Source organism: Protopterus annectens, chromosome 2.part1 (assembly GCF_019279795.1).
Source record: "Protopterus annectens isolate FY-2018-M chromosome 2.part1, PAN1.0, whole genome shotgun sequence".
NCBI lineage: Eukaryota > Metazoa > Chordata > Ceratodontiformes > Protopteridae > Protopterus > Protopterus annectens.
In genome coordinates, this window is record NC_056729.1 from 1230277965 (window position 1) to 1230298046 (window position 20082).

At 41.3% G+C, this 20082-nt stretch overlaps 1 protein-coding gene across 3 annotated transcripts in view; it reads right to left on the reverse strand.

Annotated features, from left to right (window-relative positions):
* Positions 1 to 20082, reverse strand: part of PFN4 (profilin family member 4) — a 374103-nt gene that overhangs the window by 220256 nt on the left and 133765 nt on the right. For all 3 annotated transcript variants that reach the window (XM_044062767.1, XM_044062765.1, XM_044062766.1), the window contains exon 2: positions 8417 to 8544. In XM_044062767.1, the coding sequence (XP_043918702.1) occupies positions 8417 to 8533 (117 nt within the window). In that variant the 5' untranslated portion in view covers positions 8534 to 8544. The remainder of the gene's footprint in view (positions 1 to 8416; positions 8545 to 20082) is intronic.

Sequence of the window (20082 nt, forward strand, 5' to 3'; positions counted from 1 at the left end):
ATAAAAAGGCAATAAAGTAATACAAAATACAACAAATAAAAAGCAAACTAACCTTTCCTTCACAGCAAAGTGTAGCAGAGTCTGGCTGAGCCTTTCTTCCCTAGTTAAGTTACTACCGCAAGGCAAGCTAATGTGGGTGTCCTTGTTGTCAGATCCAAGACAGAATACAGAATGCTGATAGCAAACTCTGACCAATATCTAAATATTACTTCTGAGTTGCTTACACAATGACATCACATCTGGTCATCTAACTCTGTTTCCCACACTCTCCAACATTATAACCTACTAGGCTTTTAGCACCAATGTTTGTTTGTGTCTTTTGGCTTTTCCCAGTTAGGGGTCGCCACAACGGAACTCCGGTCCGCTAATGATTGTCAGTAGAGTTTTACGTGCTGGCTTGCCGGGCCTAACGCACAACCTTCAATGAAGGAATGCCCATTCACGCATGTCGCCACACAAAAGACGCTCTAACTGAGAATCGAACGGGCAATGTCTAACTGTGAGGCGACAACGCTACCGCAGCACCACCACCTATGTGTTATCATATATATGGATAGAGCTTTGCTTAGATCTCTTGGAAGTCATAAAACCATAAAACACTTCCCTTCTTCCTACAGGAACTACAAGCTATTCTCTAACACAGACACTGAAGCTCTGGCTCCATTCAAAACGGTGAAATAACATCTTTATGGCTTAACCCACAAATTCATTTAATTTCAAGAATATTTTGCAAAGTCAGTTGGATTAAGATTAACCTCTTCACTTCCAGTATATGTTGTTACAATGTATACATTTAAACAGTTACAATAATGAATTTTCCTTCCAGCAGGGCACACTGTTGATACAGTTCAACACAAGCAAACCTCACAAATATATTTTCAGCACAAGCACCTGTACAAATCAGTTTGATATACAAATGACATATAATTATTTACAAAATTCCATATAGCTGGGCTGGCATATGTTACAAATCCACTGCCCTATTTCTCCTGACATGGCTAACAGTACCTCCTATCATCATAGGGGGTCTTACCCACCATAACCTGAACTTGGAGTAACTCCATGGAGTTGTCCAGTCTAACTAGATGGAAGGTGAATGTATCTCTAATATAAATAGAAACACTGCCTCCTTTGGTTCTCACATGTTTGTTTTGCGGTCTGAAGGTGTGGAAGGCATTGTAGCCTTGCAAGGCTAGGGTACTCTCTGAGGTCTTGAACCAGGTTTCTGTGACTGGGCAAACATCTACATCTTCTGGTGACAGAAATGCTTCAAGGATGTATAGTTTTTCGTTTGAGCTCCTAGCTTTTAGCAGCATGACCCTTATTCTGTTATGATTGGCAAATGTCACGTTGGTGAGTTTGTTTTCGAGACCTTGCCTAAACAAGGCACTATGGGGGAGGCAACAGCCTTTGCCAGTAGCAGAAAGCCTGGTGATGCCAGGTGCAAACCATCTCTGACAAAGTTGCAAGGTTTGACGACCATGGTTTTTCAGCCTGACAGGAACTGGATCCCCTTCGAATGACACAAAAAAACTAAGCTAATTATTGAAATCAATCATTTTTTTTGTTTATACTGTGGCATTACCCTAGGTGAGGGTAGTATGCTGCTCAAGGCTAGGGACATATCTGCTTGGGACACATACTCAGAGAGCTCAATCATGTCTCTCTTTATATAGTCCAGTGAGGTACGTCGCAGGTCATTCACTCCAACATGAACTATGACAGAGTCATGCTACTTGTTGCTGAGAGACCTAAGTGCATGCGGGATCTGATGAATCCTGGCACCGGACAGGCAACTGACCATGACTTTCTCCTTGACCATCCTGGTGAGTGGGACATCCGTGCATCTCACTACTGAGTCTCCATTGACAAGAAAATTTGTTTTTGAGTGTTACACCTTACAGGCTCAGGAGGGTTTTTAATCATAAGAAAAAATATGGTGAGTGGGACATCCGGGCATCTCACTATTGAGTCTCCAGTGACAAGAAAATGTGTTTTTTGAATGTTGCACCTTACAAGCTTGGTAGGGTTTTTATCATAGGGAAAAAGAAAAAAGACAAAGGATAGAGGAGACATGAAGTCCAAAGTAACCCACTACAAAAGTAGGAGGGAATGAGCTACAATTATGCTGAGTGCAAACTGTACCATCTTTTTTCATATCTGTCATTATGTTCAATACATGTGTTTCATATCTGGTAAAAAAACAGCCATTTTGGTAATTTTCCTAGCTGTATTGTACTGGAGCATCTATCAGTTCTTCCTTTACACTTCATACTAGCCAAGACATATACTCTGTTCTCCCTAGCTATTCTCAGACTCACTTCGCTCCCCTACCCTGGCCCCAATCCCCCCACTCTTATACTACATTTAAACTTGGCTCCATTCATTCAATCTGTCAATCACTGCTAGCATCCTCAAGCCCCACCTTTATTCTTAAAAACTAACTATAATTACATTATCATAATAAACCCTCCTACTGAATTAACTATTCATTTTATCTCCTTCCACATCATTCTTCTACTGCTGAACCATTTCATATCATCCATTACCTTTTCCAACATAGATGCAATATATATTATCTGCATTCACAACTCTGTACAATTCTTATTAGCTTCATTATCTGTGTAATCCTTTGATTCCCCCCTTTTTATAGCTATCATAGATTATTTTATTCTCCTATGATCTTCCCAGCCTTTAAACCCTCCTTAGATTTTCACCCTTTGCCCTTCTCTGCAACACTTCCTCCATACTTACTTACCTACCCTCCTCACACCCAATCACAAGATAACCCCATCCTTCTCCAGTCATCTTATTTATCTTCGCTCATCTCCCACACCAGTTTCCTAATACTTAATCTTATACTAGAAGATCCACACCCATTTTATCACACAAGAAACACTCCTTAAAGGAATACTTCCTCCCTCATTCTCTACATTCTCTAGATCTTAAAGCCTGTACCTACAGTTACTTTACATTACGAATTCCTATAACCGTGACATACATTTACATTGTCTTGCTGATATCAATTATTTTCCTTCAACCCACAGAAATTACCTGACTGCCACTGCCTCCATATGTCAGACTACATTAATACCTATACAAGTTAGTATGAGTACCTACCCATACCCTAGTAACCTTTCACATCACAACACACCCATGCCACAGCACCCAGTTCACATACATCAAACATATCAGGGTCCCAACACCTTATCATCTCTAATTTTGGTGGAAAACCCCAGTTATATCCAAAACTACACATTCCAAAAGCACTACTCGAATTTGGTTCCATTGTCTTTATACTTAAGCAAAGAGGCAACATTGAGACCAATCCACGACCACTATTAATGCCTCAATTCAGATCAATAAACAGCATCATATTAACTGCTCCCTCTTTAATGCTCACAGGATCAATAATGGTTAATGGTGATTATCTCATAGACACAAATTACAGGGTTTGATTCTCACCTTTGAAGGAAAACTGGCTAGGCTTAAAGTGGCTTGCAAGGGCAGCTAGCCCTGTACTTTCTTACCTACGAAAACACCTGAAATTTACCATATCAGTGCCTTTACCATACAACATAATCTTGACATTATAACTATTACAGAAACATGACTGAAACCTGACACCCCTAGTCTTCACCACCTCATACCAAAATATTCATACCTACAAGATTACAGACCAGGCAAAAAAACATGGGGAAGGAGCATTAATTGATAAGGGGGGGGGGGGGGTGTAGGGTGTGTAGCCCCCCACATAGTTTAAATATTTTGAACTATATACATGGATACTTGCAATTCCAATATATTATTCTTTTCCGAAGATAATATATACTTAAAATATGTGCCCCCACACCCCCCTTACTATATATACTAACTCCAGGGTCGCACTACAGTGGGGAAAAGGCCATATATAATTTTCAGTGAAATGTGTTTCAGTGAATTGAGTTTTCAGCGAATTGTGCTTTCAGTGATTTGTGTTCAGTGATTTGAGTTTCAGTGAAATGTGCATTCAGTGAAATGTCCTAGACCCATATGTATATATATATATATATATATATATATATATATATGTGTGTGTGTGTGTGTGTGTGTGTGTTTGTAGCATTTTCTTGTACCTATAAATATGCTTTATTCTTTTTTATTCTTTATTTTTTTTTTTTATTCTTTTCTTATGTGATCCCACTCACTTGGGCTCACAGAGATCAGTTCACTACCCTGGTAAATATAAATAAATAAATAAATAAACGTCTAGGATAGAGTACCTAGTGGCCACCATCATAGGAAAATATCATGTGTAGGAAGACCACTACCTGGAAATTATGCTCAACTTATAGTGTCTTACAATGGTATTTATCAAAGATCAGGTTTCAGCAGTGCAAATTTAAACAATAACTTGCAGGAGAAAGGCACTGGACATAGACATAGCTGTAAGGGAACGAGCTTTGAAGTTGTAGGCAAAGGTTTTCCATATTTATTGTGACAAAAATTAAAGTTGTTAGCTAACCATTTGGAAAGGATGACCTTAGGAGATTTCTTACTAAATTTAGATTTGGCAAAGGATGCCAATCATTGGTAATCCTTATGAAAAAATGTAGTTCTTTCCACATCAAATATGACATGTATATTGACATATATGCAATGGAGTAGATAGTCATCTTGTTTAGACTATTCAAGGAAAAAGACAAAAGGGCTGCCTGACTCAAATTTGATTCTGTAGCAATTATTGGCAAGTAGGATGCTCTTTTCCTGAGCACAACCATTTTCTTGTGAAAAATTTGGTATGCAGGCTTGGCTGAAAGGACTTGCAACTCTACAATTCTCTGAACAGAAATGATAGCCACTAAAGAGACTGTCTTGGATGAGAACAACGTTAGAGCTACAGAACCAATAGGATCAATGGATGAATGACTGAGTTTTCCCAGTATAAAGTGAATGTTCCATGGAGGGAGAGAATTAAACAGGAGGCCTAATACCATGTAAGATGGTTTGACAGACTTTAAATGAGGCAAGAAAAATTGAGTCTAGCCCAAAGGGAACATTGAAAATAGCAACCAAACAATCTTTAATGAAATAACATCTGAAACTAGAAAATTTTCAAACAACTAGGATATGATCTTTAGAAAAGGAACAGTGAAGGAAACTCTGTCTTTGTTGGACACTTAATAAGACAAATGGACTCATTTTTCTCTTTAAGTTTTTTTGAATAGCAGACGTCTGAAAGGAGTAGATGATGGAAACTGCCCTCTTCAAAAGGTAGAACTGATGGTTATCACTTGAACTGGAGAGGCTATGCTTTCAGCCTTCAGGACTGAAGATCTGTGTGGGATTTGCCTGAAGATTAAGACAATAATATCTTCAGAGTTTACAGACATTTTGTATTTTGCGGAAGGAAAGGACTCAAGTGTAGAAGCCAGGACTGTATGGGGGCAGAGGTGAGCCATTACTCTTAACTGTCTCTTTGAGAAGTTTGGCTTTCTGGATGAATCTCACTGCCACAGGAAATGGGTGGAGAAAGATAAAAGACTATTTTTTTATTTTTTGGCCATTTGTGAATGATAGCATGTTTGGCCTCACACCCCTCTTCTCAGTGGGAAATCCAGGAAAAGAAGCTGGCACACTTCACATTTGTCAAACACTCAGACTTATTCTATACTGAATACTGGAGTATACTGCAGGAAAGTAACACTTTGTCTAAACTAGCCCACAAGCTGAATATACCTTAACAATGACAATGATTCACTAGATATTAAAAAGAGAATAAATCCCTATTAAATTCTGACAGTGAGATAGCATACTGTTAGCATGCCACCATATGAGCTCTATAGTTGATGCTAATACTAAACAAGCATCATAAATGAGTAAATAATAAAAATACTGGTGAAGAAACTAGCCTTAAAATTTAAAGATGGAACATGGAAAAAGCCCAGTAAGTTACTATGTGCTGCAGGATTCCTGCTCAGATTATCCCCAAGCTCTCTAATTTTACAATCTGTGTATACTTAACATTGTTATACTGCTACATAGAGAGCACTCCAGGTCTGGCAGAGGCTGCTTTAAAATGAAACAAAAATCACTGTTGTATGTCTATGCCTCTACTTATCTTATAAGAATGAGAAGTATGCAGATGGGTATTCTATAGAATATATAAAGAGATATAAAGGTACAAATTTCCAATTTATGCTGTGGTGGTGCTGCGGTAGCATTGTTCATAGGTTCATACTAGGCTATCTGCCCTAGGGCATTTATAAGCCTAGCCAGAGTATGTTTGGCTTTCGCCACCCATTTTAAATTTATTTTGCTATGCCCTTTTTCGAGGTTAGTATACTGTGCCTCTGTCTAACAGTGACACAGAAGTGATACCCGGGGTAAACCTATGATCTCCCATCCACTCATCAAGATTCCTCTTGAAGAGAGTCAATGAGGGACTCTGCCTAACCTCGACTGGGAATTTATTCCAGAGTGAAGGGAGCCTCTGGGTTATGAATCTGTCCCTCCAGCATGTCCTATTTATTTCAGTGCTGAGGTTCAAGTCTCTCGAGCACATAGCTCAATGGGATTTGGATTTTCTGAGGTGCAGCATGTCCATTAATTCCAGGTTGGACATGGCTTTATACGTCAGGCACAGTGCGCCTCTGAGCAGGTGGTATGCCACTGAATAGAGCTGGAGTTTCTTTAACTGGGCAGCATATGGCATCTGTTTGAGCCCTTTGATCCTCTTGGTGAGGTACTTTTGGGGTCTTTCCAGTTGCTGCAGGTGTCTGGTAAGGTACATCCCAAAAGGGGCATTGTACTCAATTATGGGCCTGATGAGGGATGAGTAAAGAGGCACGATGACCTCCCCTGATCTAGATGTGAATCCCTTCATGATTAGGTGGGCTATATAAAATGTTTTTCTAACCACTTTGGCCACGTGGTTGTCAAATGAGAGATTGCTATCAACTTGGGTCCCCATGTCCCTAATTACTTCCTCCGTACTTAATGGATTACGACCTATGTGGTAATTTGTGGGCACTTTGTTTTTGCCAAAGGCCATGGCTCTGTCACCAGTTGTCTGTTTCTATGAGGCCCTTTTGGAGGATGCTTGTGTCGGCTGGACAGTCAATTATGGCGCCTAGTTTGCAGTCATCTGCAAACTTGGTCAGCCACAGTCCTTCCGTGTTGGCCTGTACCTCTGAGAAACATATACCAAACAAGAGAGGTCCCAGGACTGAGCCTTGTGGGACGCCACTTGTAACTGGTTTGGAGTCTGACATGGCTCCAGCAATTCTAACCATGTGGGTTCTGTCCTTGAGCCAGTTTGCAACCCATCTGCTGACATAGGGGTTTATATTTAAGCTGGTGAGCTTATCTATAATACCCAAGTGGGGTATTGTATCGAAGGCTTTTGCGAGGTCCAGTTAGGCTGTGTGGACCACCTTTCCCTCGTCAATGGCCTTGGTGACTGTTTCATAGAAATCGACCAGGTTTAAGAGGCAGGATCTGCCCTTAACAAAGTCAAACTGGGTAGGATCCATTGTCTGTAGGTCCCCAATATCTTTATTTATGAGGTCCATGATGATCCTTTCCATAGCTTTGCAGACCAAGCTAGTCAGGCTTATGGGGCGATAGTTTCCAGGATCCGTTGTGGCACCACATTTGTTGCCTCACAGTAAGACGTTGTCCCGTTCGATTCTCAGTTAGAGCGTCTTCTGTGTGGAGACATGCGTGAATGGGCGTACCTTCATTGAAGGTTGTGCATCAGGGCCAGCAACTCGGCATGTAAAAATCTACTGTCAATCATTAGCAGAGCGGAGTTCCGCTGTGGCAACCCCTAACTGGAAAAGCCGAAAGACACATCAACATTCCTACAAGCATTAAAATTCCTAAGCAAGAGGCTTCCTCTGTATATGTCCCTGTAAACGAGAACATTGGGTAATTTGTGTATATGATATCTGCACTCAGTTTCATGAATATGGCAACATACTGTTGTTGCTGCATAATATGATTTAGATCTGGTGTATAATTGTTAGTTTAAACTAGTAAATTACCACTATTTTTTCATATCAGCACCAGGGGCATAAAAATAGATGGGAGCTCTCTATCCCCAATGTGATCCTGGTGTACACACAATTAGATAAATAAAAATTATAGAAAAGACCATGAAGATAAAATCTGCTATCTGAAGAAACAACTAGTCTGCTTTTCTTTGCATTTTCTTTAATTAGTCTGAAGTTAAAAAGTCTTTTTGGTCCTATTGCCTTTCAAAACTCCAGAAATTCCTGAATGCTCATAAAATATTAAAGCAATAAAAAAGGGGGAAAAAGTAACAGTACATTCCTAGTTGTAGAACTGTTTCATAGGCTAGAACAGTATAATGGTACGTTGAGGAATATGTCATTTTCATTTTCCCAAATATTTATTTTTTTTTTGCACTTACATAAAATCCTGGAGTAGCTGCCAACACCACTCCATCTTTTAGGTGAATAACAGCAGCACTTTCTACATGCTTTGTCCCAGTGAGTACTTCCTTCAGCAAATTTTGTAGTTGGTTCATTTTGTTGATTCCTTACAAAAGGAAGGAAAGAAAGAAATGCACTTAAAATATGCCTATTCCTTTTGAAAATTCAACAAGATATTTTTTTCATTTTAAGTAACCATGTCATAAAGAAAATATAAAGAAATGTCAAATGCACAACACAGCAGAGTTAGTCATTACAAAGCAGTAAGGATGTTAACATGGAGTTATAAGTTAAGTCATTTACCTATATCAACAAGGGTTTTAATAAGTGACTAAGTTCCTGGCAGAATGGATAAATTTGCCTCTGGAAGACATCAGGCTCAAAACAGTACACAGAGTGGACACACAGACTAGAGGCACCCAAGTACAGCAGTCATATCATATTGTATGGCATTGTGAGGTATTTTCTCCCAAAAGAAAAGCTGTTGGCAAGGCTTTGGAGGGTAGGAAAGGTACTACAATGTATTGAAGCTAGATCATATACAGAATATAATGATTTGTAGCAGGGTAGAAGAGAAGACAAGAGTTTGTGCCAGTAAAGCAGTTGTGTAAACAGAAAGTGCTGCAGTTCAAGCTTGCATACCTGGAGATTATCAAGATTTTTTTTTCTCAAGGAGAGGGAGATCATTTGCTGACTAGGAGGAAACAATGGCAGAACATCTGGGAATGGGCTTCACCAGTGGAGCAGAATCTATAGGTGTGGCCTATGCAAATGAGCTGGAGAAAGGTCTGACAGATAAGCAGAAAGTTCCAGTCCACATAAATAAGAAAGCACTGAAACTATTCCCATTATTCCAAGAGTCTGCAGCACTGATGGGCAGGATCAGTATAACAAAAGAGCAATGCACTATAAATATTAGTTCTATATAGACAGATCCTACATGGAGAGTTGAACAAAAAACAAGGTTGTTCCTGCTTAGGACTTGATGTTGTTTATTATATTTTGTGTTGGACTTTATTAATCTTATTCTAATAAATAGCTTTGTTTATTATATTTTGTGTTGGAATTTATTAATCTTATTTTAAGAAATAACTTTGATTAAGAAACTTACTTACTGAATGATTAGGTTTAGACTGCTTTCAATTTGTAACTGAATGAAGAGATGAGGTAACAAGGCATAATCGACTCTCCAGCCAACACAAGCATCCTCCAAAAGGGCCACATAGAAACAGACAACTGGTGCCAGAGCCATGGCCTCAAGCTAAATGCCAAAAAGTGTATAGTCATCCCCTTTGGCAAAAACAAAGTGCCCACAAATTACCACATAGGTGGTAATCCATTAAGTACAGAAGAAGTAATTAGGGACCTGGGGACCCAAGTTGATAGCAATCTCTCATTTGACAACCACATGGCCAAAGTGGTTAGAAAAACATTTTATATAGCCCACCTAATCATGAAGGGATTCACATCTAGATCAGGGGAGGTCATCGTGGCTCTTTACTCATCCCTCATCAGGCCCATAATTGAGTACAATGCCCCTTTTGGGATGTACCTTAGCAGACACCTGCAGCAACTGGAAAGACCCCCAAAAGTACCTCACCAAGAGGATCAAAGGGCTCAAACAGATGCCATATGCTGCCCGGTTAAAGAACCTCCAGCTCTACTCAGTGGCATACCACCTGTTCAGAGGCGATCTGTGCCTGACGTATAAAGCCATGTCCAACCCGGAATTAATGGACATGCTGCACCTCAGAAAATCGAAATCCCATCGAGCTACGCGCTCGAGAGACTTGAACCTCAGCACTGAAATAAATAGGACATGCTGGAGGGACAGATTCATAACCCAGAGGCTCCTTTCACTCTGGAATAAAATCCCAGTCCAGGTTAGGCAGAGTCCCTCATTGACTATCTTCAAGAGGAATCTTGATGAGTGGATGGGAGATCGTAGGTTTACCCCGGGTATCACTTCTGTGTCACTGTTAGACAGAGGCACAGTATACTAACCTCGAAAAAGGGCATAGGAAAATAAATTTAAAATGGGTGGTGAAAGCCAAACACATTCTGGCTAGGCTTATAAATGCCCTAGGGCAGATAGCCTAGTATGAACCTATGAACCTATGAACCTATAAGCCTGCCCACTTCCTTTGTAATAAGGTTTTAGAGGACAAGACACAAGCAATGCTGGTCACAATGCACATACATAAACTAGTTGTGAGGTATGTGAACTATAGGAAGTTGCAACAGTGACTAAGACAGAAGGGTCAGCTGCAAAAATAGCAGTACGGGCATTATGGAGTGTGGCAACATTTTTTGGAGGGAGTTTTAGGAGTTTTAAATGTGGGTATGTAGAAAACATATCTGCACTTGAAGGAAAGAATGACTGAAAATAGTTTCTGCTGCTTACTTTGAAGTAGCCTGAACTGTTTTTTTTACTGATTACTGCATTTATTTTAAAATCTGCACTTAAAGTTACATTTAGTCGAATTTAGTCGAAAGTTTGCTTGTTTGTTTGTTTAATTGAACTGTGGAGGCTGCCCACTAAAGTGTGCTAGCCTGTGTAACTAATTTATCACTGTCTCTGCATTTTCTGTGTATTTCTACAAAAAAAAACAAAAAAACAAAAAAATAATCCTCGTTTTCCCGCCTTTCTCGACTAGTTTAGACCAGTATACAGGCATTGCTGTATTCTGGGCTGTGGTGTAGTTCCTATGTTGTCCATTACCTTACTTGGATAGAAGTGCTCATCAGTGGGAGTGGGGAGCCTTGAGCAGCCTACCTGTCCTTGGGGGAAGTGACCTCAGCACAAGAAGCTGTTAGTAATTGGTTGTTTGGGACCATTCCTAGCTCTTTTGTAGTTCACTGCTTAAAATCCGCGTTTGCACGGCTTTGCGCGGTCGTGCGCATAGCGCAGCGCTGGTTAAACAAGGTTAAACTTTTTCTGGCTCCGCCAAGTCTGCTCTTCAATTTTTCCCTTAGAACTGTTCTACTTGCAATCTAAACAGCCTATACTCTATCTGAAAAGCTCAGCACTTGCTCCTAAAGCATTTTGTATACAGGTAAAGCACTCTTAAACAAACGAAAGTACTTCATTCACCTAAATTCTGTTGAGTACCCATTTCCCTATAGGTCCTTTCTGACTCAGTTACACAGCAATCTTTTGCACTATTTCTAGCATGTCGAAGGGTCAGTTGCTGGCGTCCTCTCCTGTTCAGCTGGTGAATCTGGGAATCTTGAGGCAATGTTACAATTGCCTCATGTACACAGACAACCCTCTCCTCCTCCCAACAAATACAAATATATGCGAGAGATGCAACTATATAGCCAAAATGGAGGCTGAGCTCTCTCAATTCAGTACTGGCAAGACCAGTCAGGAGGAGAAGGTAACCACGCACACCACAAACCCAGTCTCACATAGAACTATCACAACTGCAAACCAAACACATAAACACACAAAAACATACTCGGAAGCGCTGATTAAAAATCTACCAAAACAACAGAGGCCTCCAAAGCAGACACCCAAGCAACCATCACCTCAAGACATAGCACATGCAACACATAGTTCACAAAGTCAGTGTGCTAAACAGTCACAGCCCTTAAGGCCAAACAACATGCCAGACACACTTGTAATAGGTGACTCCATCGTCAGGCACACTGACGTCCCGCTCACCAGACTGAACAAGGAGAGGGTCACAGTAAGCTGCCTGTCAGGAGCTAGAATCTGCCACATAACACAAGCACTCAGGTCACTCCACAGCAAGTACAAATATGACTCAGTCATTGTACATGCCGGTGTGAACGACCTGAGACATACCTCCCTGGACTACTTGAAAAGAGACATAGAGGAGCTCTCTGATTATGTAGCCCAGGCCGGTATGACCCTGACCCTGAGCAGCATCTTACCCTCACCAAGAATGATGCCACAGTACAAAGACAAAATAATCAGTTTTAACAATTGGCTTAATTACTGGTGTCATTCTAAGGGGATCCAGTGTCTGTCTGCTTGGGATGACATGCTTGACAAGCCACGCTGCTTCGCAAGGGATGGCTTGCACCTGTCACCCCTGGGCTTCCGGATATTGGCCAAGGCTCTTGCCACCCCCATAGTGCCTTTTTTAGGCAAGGCTCAAATGACAAACCTACCTCCCTAGAAAACACAAGTGGAAAAATCTAAGGGTAATGCTGCTCAATGCCAGAAGTCTAAACCTCAAGATGCACACCCTCGAAGCCCTCCTCAGTATGGAGAACATTGATGTCTGTGCAGTGACTGAAACCTGGTTCAAGCCTCCTGAGAGCACCCCAGCACTATCAGGTTTTACCTCATATCATGCTTTCCAGCCCCAAAACTTGGACCGAACCACAAAAGGAGGGGGAGTATCCATTTTCATCAAAGATACCCACACCTCCAGGTTAGTGGCAACGCACGAAGCATCGGAGACTATCCAGGTGCAACTAACAATAGGCAAAACTGCCTTACAGTTTGTAGCATGCTACAGACCACCCTCTCAAACTCAGGAACCCCACACAGCCTTCCTGAAGACACTGGAGAGTATGAATGTCTCTTCAAATACCATCATTTTGGGAGACTTCAACTACCCAAACATAGACTGGGAACATTAGTCAAGCCCCAACACCCTAGCCCAAAGGTTCCTAGAATTCATAAACTCAAATGCAATGGAACAACTAGTCACCATTCCCACAAAAGGAGACAATATACTAGACCTGATCATCACAAACATGGGGACAAAATGCTCCACACCAGAAGTACATCCCTCTTTGGTAAGATCAGACCATAAATTAATCTCACTGGAAATCCACATCCCACCCCCACCCCCTGCACAAAAGACCACAGTGAAGAACTTCTCAAAAGCAAACTTCACACTTCTTAAGACTGAAGTGGTATTTTTCAAGGCCCCTGGGCCAGTGGAAACCACAACCTACACTGCTGAATCTTTTGCAAATGCCTTCTATGGGCACCTTCAAGAATGCATGGATCATGCAATCCCAAATAAAACCAAGACCCATTCCCCAAAGGCAGGCGCCCGGTCTAGTGGACCCCAGCCATAAACAAACTTTACAACAGGAGGAGGAAGCTACTACATGACAGATCAAAATCCCTACAAGGGAAGGCATCTCTGATCAGTACTAGCAAAAAACTACGATCACTCATAAAATCATCCAAGGCCAACTTTGAGAGAAAAATCGCAAAAGACACAAAAGACAATCACAAGGCCTTCTTTAGCTATGTTAGAAACCTGGGTGGAAACTCCCAGATATGCTCAGAGTTAGTCCAAAATGACACAAAATACACTGAACCCACTGACATTGCCAACATTCTGGCAGACAGGTTCAGTGCAAATTTCTCCTCCCTCCCCAAAGGGAGAAATAACTATCCCAGCAGAGTGTAGCCTGCCTAACATCTCAGATGCCCAGGTGAGAGCCGCCCTCTCTAAAGCTAAAAACACAGCATCAATGGGACCGGATGGTGTCCCGGGCTATGTGCTACATGAACTCCAAGAGGAACTAAACCCACACATAAGGCTGCTGTTTAATCTTAGCCTTACTACAGGATACGTACCCAAAGAGTGGCATACAGCAACAGTGGTCCCACTTCACAAAGGCGGTGCTTCTACGGACCCTGGAAATTACCGCCCCATAAGCTTGACGAGCCTGGTCTGCAAAGCTATGGAGAGGATCATTATGGAACTCATAAACAAAGACATTGGGGACCTACAGACATTGGATCCTACCCAATTTGGCTTTGTCAAGGACAGATCCTGCCTCTTGAACTTGGTCGACTTTTTTGAAACAGTCACTAAGGCCATTGATGAGGGCAAGGCAGTTCACATAGCCTACCTTGACCTTGCAAAAGCCTTTGACACAATACCCCACTCGGGAATCATAGACAAACTCACCAGCTTAAATGTAAACCCATATGTCACAAGATGGGTTGCAAACTGGCTCAAGGACAGAACCCACAGGGTCAGAGTTGCTGGAGCTATGTCAGACTCTAAGCCAGTCACAAGCGGTGTCCCACAGGGCTCAGTCCTGGGACCCCTCTTGTTCGGCATTTATTTTTCCGAGGTACAGGCAAACATAGGAGGATTGTGGCTGACAAAGTTCACAGATGACTGCAAACTGGGCGCCATAATTGATACTCCAGCAGACACAAACATCCTTCAGAGAGGCCTCATAGAAATGGATAATTGGTGCCAGAGCCATGGCCTTAAGCTGAACTCCAAGAAATGTATAGTCATACCCTTTGGGAAAAACAAGGTACCGACAAATTACCACATAGGTGGTAATCCATTAAGTATGGAAGAGGTAATCAGGGACCTAGGGACCCAGGTTGACAGTAACCTCTCATTTGACACTCACATTGCCAAAGTGGTTAGGAAGACCTTCTATATTGCCCACCTTATCATGAAGGGTTTCACATCTAGATCAAGAGAGGTCATTGCGCCCCTGTACTCTTCTCTTATCAGGCCAATGATTGAGTACAATGCCCCATTTGGGATGTATCTCACTCGACACCTGCAGCAGTTGGAAAGACCCCAAAAGTTCCTCACCAAGAGGATAAAGGGTCTTAAACATATGTCATATGCTGCCCGACTGAAAGAGTCCAGCTCTATTCAGTCGCATACCGCCTACTCAGAGGTGATCTGTGCCTGACGTACAAGGCCATGTCCAATCCTGAATTAATGGACATGCTCCACCTCAGAAAATCCAAATCCATCAGAGCCACGAGAACAAGTGACTTAAACCTCAACACAGAAATAAATAGAACGTGCTGGAGGGACAGATTCATAACCCAGAGGCTCCCTACACTCTGGAACAGAATCCCAGTCCATGTTAGGCAGAGCTCCTCACTGACTCTATTCAAGAGAAATCTCGACGAGTGGATGGGAGATCGTAAGTTTACCCCGGGGGTCATCTCTGTGTCACTACTAGACAGAGGCATAGTAAACTAAACCCTAAAAGGGCATAGTATTCTCATCCTAAGGGGTGGTGTAAGCCACATACACTCTGGCTAGGCTTATAAATGCCCTAGGGCAGATAGCCTAGTACGAACCTATGAACCTATGAACCTATGAAATGTTATTGTTGTGTACCAATAATCTGCACAACTATGTGCTGTGTAACCTATAATGTATTTAGGACTATGGGGAAGTAGGACAGGAGGACTGTAATTAATGTTACAGTGTGTTCATTGGAGTAATGTTGAAGGTGTTTACATTACACACAGAAGGTACAGGGTTTGATTCTCATCTTTGGGAATCATGACTAGGCTTAAAAGGGCCCCTTGGAGTCATTAGCCTAGTAATTATTTACACACCTATGAACCTATAGAAAGTTCACACAGGGGATCACTCCAGTGACTCTACTTGATAGAGGCACTTGGAACTAACGTTGGGCGGCATGATGCCAGGGCACTTTAATGGGCTAGGCTTGTAAAGGCTCCAGGGCCATTTGCCTAGTACATACCTATGAACTGTTTTATGTATTATCTAAAATGTTGATGTACAAATTGGCTTTAGAATTAGGCTCAGTGGTAATACTTAACCCTCAATGACTGTCGAGATGAATAGGAGGTACATAAATGTTATACCTATGACATGGAATTGGGTAATTGCATTTTCTTCTCCAAAATTCTAGTTATTTAATTATTTATTTGTTTTTGTTAAGGCCTATGGCTAATCTATGTGTTTAGAGGTAATTAAACATGCATTATCAACATGCTGAAAATAAAACCATGTGAGTGTGTGTTGGGGGGTTAGTCTGCTTGGTACTTTGAAGCTTGTCTCTGGTGTATGGTGGCAGATGTGAGTATTTGTTGTATATCATTATTGTTAGGTTTGCAGTTGTTAAGATGGGGTGAGAGTTTTGATGTTAACTTGTTTTGACAAGATCGTTTATTGTAATGGTGGTAACTAAAGCTATGATAATGACTGGTTTGTTTTAAGACTGCATTACTGCATTACAAGGGGGAAGAGCTACTGTGAGGGGGAACTTTATGAAACTGAAACAAGTACGTTTAACAAATGGGTTATGAAGAGGCTCTTAGAAGGCTTAGCCACCTTGAAATGTTATGCATCGAGGAATGAGTTAAAAATTCTCTGAGGAAGATATTAGTGGAAAGGATTAGGAAGGACTGGAATGGTGACAAGTGTAAAGTTACACATGCTCATCAGATGGTAGCATAGCTTCCACTGGGACTTACTGAATTGTTGCAGGAGGAACAGTTTGGGTTAGTAAAGAGTAAGACAGAAGTTCTAGAGTCCATACACAGGAAACTTCATTTACATAGGCAGATAATAACACTTGGAGAATACCCTCATAATTGTTAACACTCTTAGCTAATAAGTTATGTCAAGAACATGTGGAAGGGCAGTGCTCAAAATTAAAAAAATCTAGTGGTGAAATAGTAAGGTCAGATTGGGTACTGCAAGTCTTCAGAGAATACAATGAAGACATGTATTTCAGAAACCTTATTTTTGTAAAGTTTGACACACAAGTTGAGGATTTACTTAATGGGTTACCAATTCCGAGATTGAGTCAAAGTAGTAGGGACAGGTTAATGCAACCATTTGCAATGGAAGAGGTTCAAGTATTGTTAGTAGACATTCTGCAAAATAATTCACCAATTCAGATGGTTATCCACTAGAGCTATGTAAGATGGGTGGTAGTAGGTTACTGGAATGGGAAAATGAGGAACTCAAATAATCTTGGAAGGATTCACTTATAGCAGTAATACTTAAGAAAGGGAAAGATGCATTCTGGCCATCCTCCTAGAAACATATTTCAGTATTTAGATAAGCTACTACACAACAAGGGACAAGATGAGGAGGTGTATCAATCTACGTAAAAAGTAAGCACACCTCAAGATTGGTCAAACATATGACATGCTTGAGCTATAGCATGTCCAGCAAACTTTAGGTAAAGTTCAATACCATATCCTTGCTAGCTATAAGTCCATGTTTATGACCTAGAATAACCATACCGCATACTTGAATGTACTGGAGTCACTCACAGTTCAGACTAATACCATAATGAGTGATTCCAAGTATCCCACCATAAAGTGGGATACATACACAACCACTAACTTGTGGGCTCAAAGATTATTGAATTTTGTCAATGCAAGCACCATGGAACAGCTAGTCTGCACACCTACTAGGGGTGCAAATATCATTTATCTGGTACTCACAAATATGAGGGAATGTTGCACCCCCCCCCTTGTGTAATGACCCCACTTGTCAGATCAGATCACAAAGTGGTAACCCTTGAAATAAATATCAAGGATGAACACCCAGCAAACCCCAGAAAGTTTAAGAACTTTTCCAAGGCTAACTACCTCCTATTAAGTGAAAGCATAGCTAAATTTCAAACCCATGAACTCAGAGAACACTATGACCTATGCGGATGTATTTATACAAACCCTGTGTAAGCATGTGAATTACTGCATAGAAACAGCAGACTATGACCAATGTGGAAGTATTTATACAAACCCTGTGTAAGCATCTGAATTACTGCATAGAAACAGCAGTACCAAACCGAAATAAACTTAGGACAAACTCCAAAAACAAGCCCCTTTGCTGGACCCCCAGGATAAAAAGGTTGTACAACAAAAATAAAATCCTGTCCAAAAATAGGAAGGGATATACCCAAAAGACAAAAAAACTCCCTAATCAGTCTCAACAGACAACTCAGGGGATTAATTAAGTCCACCAAAGCCAACTTTGAGGCAAAAATAGACTCCCAGGCTAAGGACAACCATAAGTCATTTTTCGATTATGTATGCAACCATAAAGGGAACACCCAACAGTGTGCTGAACTAATAGTAAATGGAACTTCCTACACTGAACCTGTTTGCTGGCTGATAAAATTAGCTCCAATTTCACCCTCTGTCACCCCCAGCCCCCACCCCAAGAACTACCCTCTACCTTTTCTCCATCAATGATCACTAAAGAACATGTCCTCACTGCACTCTCCAGACCTAAAAACACTGCATCATTAGGTCCTGACAATATCCCAGGATGCCTTCTAAATAGCTTGAAACATGACATGTTAGCTCATTAGAATCTCTATTCAACCACAGCCTCCAGACAGGCTTCATCCCTAGGGAATGGAGGACTGCAACTGTCATCCCTCTACACAAAGATGCACCATCAACAGACCAAGGGAACTAAAAACCCGTAAGTTTGACTAGTCTTATATGCAAGGCAACTGAAAGAATTACTGTGTATCTGATAAACAAAGACAAATCTTCAAGCACTGGGCCCATCCCACTTCTGTTTCGTCTCATGCCTGCAAAACGTGTTGGACTTCTTCAAGAAGGTCACTAACATCATGAAGGAGGGCAAAATGGTTCATACTGCCCATCTTGACCTGGCAAAGGCATATGATGCAATACCTCATTCAGGTATTATAGAAAAACTGACAAATTTAGGCATAAATCCCTATGCCACCCAATGGATAGCCAAATGGCTCACAGATAGGCACACCAAGAGGGCTGTTACTAGTGGTATCCCACAGGGCTCAGTACTGGGACGTCTCCTGTCTGGAATATACTTCTCTGAAGTCAAGGCAAATGTAAAGGGCCTTTAGCTGACCAGATCTGCAGATGACTGCAAGCCAGATGCAATCAATAAATCCCCCAAAGATGTAGATATTCTCCATTAAGATCTGACACAAACAAATAACTAGTGCCAGAACCATCGGCTAAAACATAATGCAAAAAAAAAAAATCATAATCATATCCTTTGGGAAGACAACCACCCCAGCAAACTCCCCTTAGCGTAGACCCAGTGGTAAAGGACTTGGGAACTCAGGTTATCAGTAACCTGAACTTTGATCATCATGTGTCCATGGAAGTGAGGAAATCCTTCTATGTGGCACAACTTAAAAGTAAGGGCATGACATCTAGATCTAAGGAGATCATAGCTCCATTATACTCAACCCTCATTAGACCAGTAATCGAGTGCACTGGACCCCATGGAATGTACCTGACTAGGCATTTGCAACAGCTAGAGCGACCACAGAGGCTTCTCCCTAAAAGAATACATGGTGTAAATAATATGTCCTATGTGGACCACCTCAAAGCTCTGTCCCTTTACTCATTCTCCTACAGAGTACTGAAGGGTGCTCTATGCCTAACCTACAAGGCATTCTCTAATCCAGCCCTGGTGGATTTGCTACACATTCACAAAGCAAACAGCACTAGAATTACCGAATCTAAGGATCTAAACCTTGTCTGTGACATAAATAAAACATGTTGGATGGACAGGTATGTGTCTCAGAGGTTACCCCTCCTCTGGAGCAGACTCTCCATTCATGTGAAACAGAGCTCTTCCCTAACCCTATTCAAATGCAGTTTGGACAAATGGATGAGAACTCGCAAATTCACCCCAGCTTGCCACCTGTGGCTCTTATGGACAGTAGTGGTTTGTAGATGCGCTAAGGCACAAGAATATAACAAAGCCATTCTAGCTCATGGGCAATGGTAATTGGGAAAACTTGGGCATGAATGGCTAGGCTTAAAAAGGTTCTAGGGCTGTTAGCCAAGTGACCTTCTATAATCCTATTATCCTAAATCCCCAAAATGACTTGCAGGCATCTTTTGAGATTTTGAAGGAATACAATCACATGT